The sequence below is a fragment of the Manacus vitellinus genome, unplaced genomic scaffold, assembly GCF_001715985.3.
Source record: "Manacus vitellinus isolate BGI_N305 unplaced genomic scaffold, ASM171598v3 scaffold_105_pilon, whole genome shotgun sequence".
NCBI lineage: Eukaryota > Metazoa > Chordata > Aves > Passeriformes > Pipridae > Manacus > Manacus vitellinus.
In genome coordinates this window covers 494,331-495,632 of record NW_021938824.1, presented here as the reverse complement: position 1 = coordinate 495,632, position 1,302 = coordinate 494,331, and the positions used below count along the sequence as shown (strand labels likewise).

The following is a 1,302-nucleotide window of genomic DNA, read 5'->3' as shown; positions in this document are numbered from 1 at the left end:
GGTGTTCCCCCAGATCTCTGGGGTTATCCCTGGGGAGTGGTGTTCCCCCAAATGTCTGGGGTTATCCCTGGGGAGTGGTGTTCCCCCAAATCTCTGGGGTTATCCCTGGGGAACGGTGTTCCCCCAGATCTCTGGGGTTATCCCTGGGGAGTGGTGTTCCCCCAAATGTCTGGGGTTATCCCTGGGGAGTGGTGTTCCCCCAGATCTCTGGGGTTATCCCTGGGGAGTGGTGTCCCCCAAATGTCTGGGGTTATCCCTGGGGAGTGGTGTTCCCCCAAATCTCTGGGGTTATCCCTGAGGAGTGGTGTTCCCCCAGATCTCTGGGGTTATCCCTGGGGAGTGGTGTTCCCCCAAATGTCTGGGGTTATCCCTGGGGAGTGGTGTTCCCCCAAATCTGTGGGAGCATCCCTGGGCAGTGGCTTCCCCCTAAACCCGCCGTCAATCCCTGGATCCCGTCTCTCCGCAGCCCCCTCAGCCCCTCGGGATGGCCGCGTGTCTCCGGGCAGCGTTCCAGGCCCTGCGCCGGCCCCGTGGCTGTGCCCGGGTGGATTTCTCCCAGCCCTTCTCCTTACAGGTACGGCAGCTGGGGATGTCCCCGGATCCGTCCTGGCACTGGGGGGCTGTTCCCAGGATGTTGGTGGGTTTGGGGTGTCTGAGGGTATCCAGTGAATCCATGCTGGGTGATCTGGGCTCCTCCCAGCCCTGGGGCTGCAGGGATTGAGTGAGCTCGTGGTGCTGAGGGCTGTGAGCACCTCCAGGCTCCTTTCTGCTCATTCCCAGGAATTTGTGGAGAACAACCTGGTGGGGCCGACGCTCAGAGGGAATCGGCCGGAGCAGCTGCTGCTTCCCACCATCCTTGGCCCGTGGTGAGGAGCTGAGCCCCGGGCAGCGTTTCCCCCTGGATCTCTGCTCCCGGCTCCTCTTGCTCAGCCCTCTCCCCCAATGTCCCAGCGTGCCAGATGCGGGGAATGTGGGCACTTTGGGTGCCGGTGTGGGGACAGAAGAGGAGATTTTGGTGACGGCGCTGGGGCTGCACACACTGAGCGGTGAGGGGTGCGAGTGGTCCCTGCATCCCTTGGGATGGCATTCCCTGCTGGGGAATGGGGGTGGGGGTTCATCCCCCCCCGGATAACGAGCCCCTCTCCCCCCCAGCAGATTCCAGCGCCTGCTCCGCCATCATGGCTGTGGGAATCACCGCGGCGCTGCTGCTCCACAGGCACCGGGAGGTGGATAAGGAGCTTTTCATCTTTCCCTTCCCTCAGAGCAGCATTCCCAGTGGGAATCCCCCTTCATCCTCCTCAG

The 1,302-nt window shown here is 62.8% G+C and overlaps 1 protein-coding gene across 1 annotated transcript in view; it reads left to right on the top strand.

Annotated features, from left to right (window-relative positions):
• LOC108644277 (glycerol-3-phosphate acyltransferase 2, mitochondrial-like) overlaps positions 1-1,302 on the top strand; it is a 7,006-nt gene that overhangs the window by 3,420 nt on the left and 2,284 nt on the right. Inside the window, exons 6-10 of the mRNA XM_029963957.1 lie at positions 14-53; positions 467-574; positions 781-863; positions 952-1,046; positions 1,156-1,237. Coding sequence (XP_029819817.1) covers positions 14-53; positions 467-574; positions 781-863; positions 952-1,046; positions 1,156-1,237 — 408 coding nt within the window. The remainder of the gene's footprint in view (positions 1-13; positions 54-466; positions 575-780; positions 864-951; positions 1,047-1,155; positions 1,238-1,302) is intronic.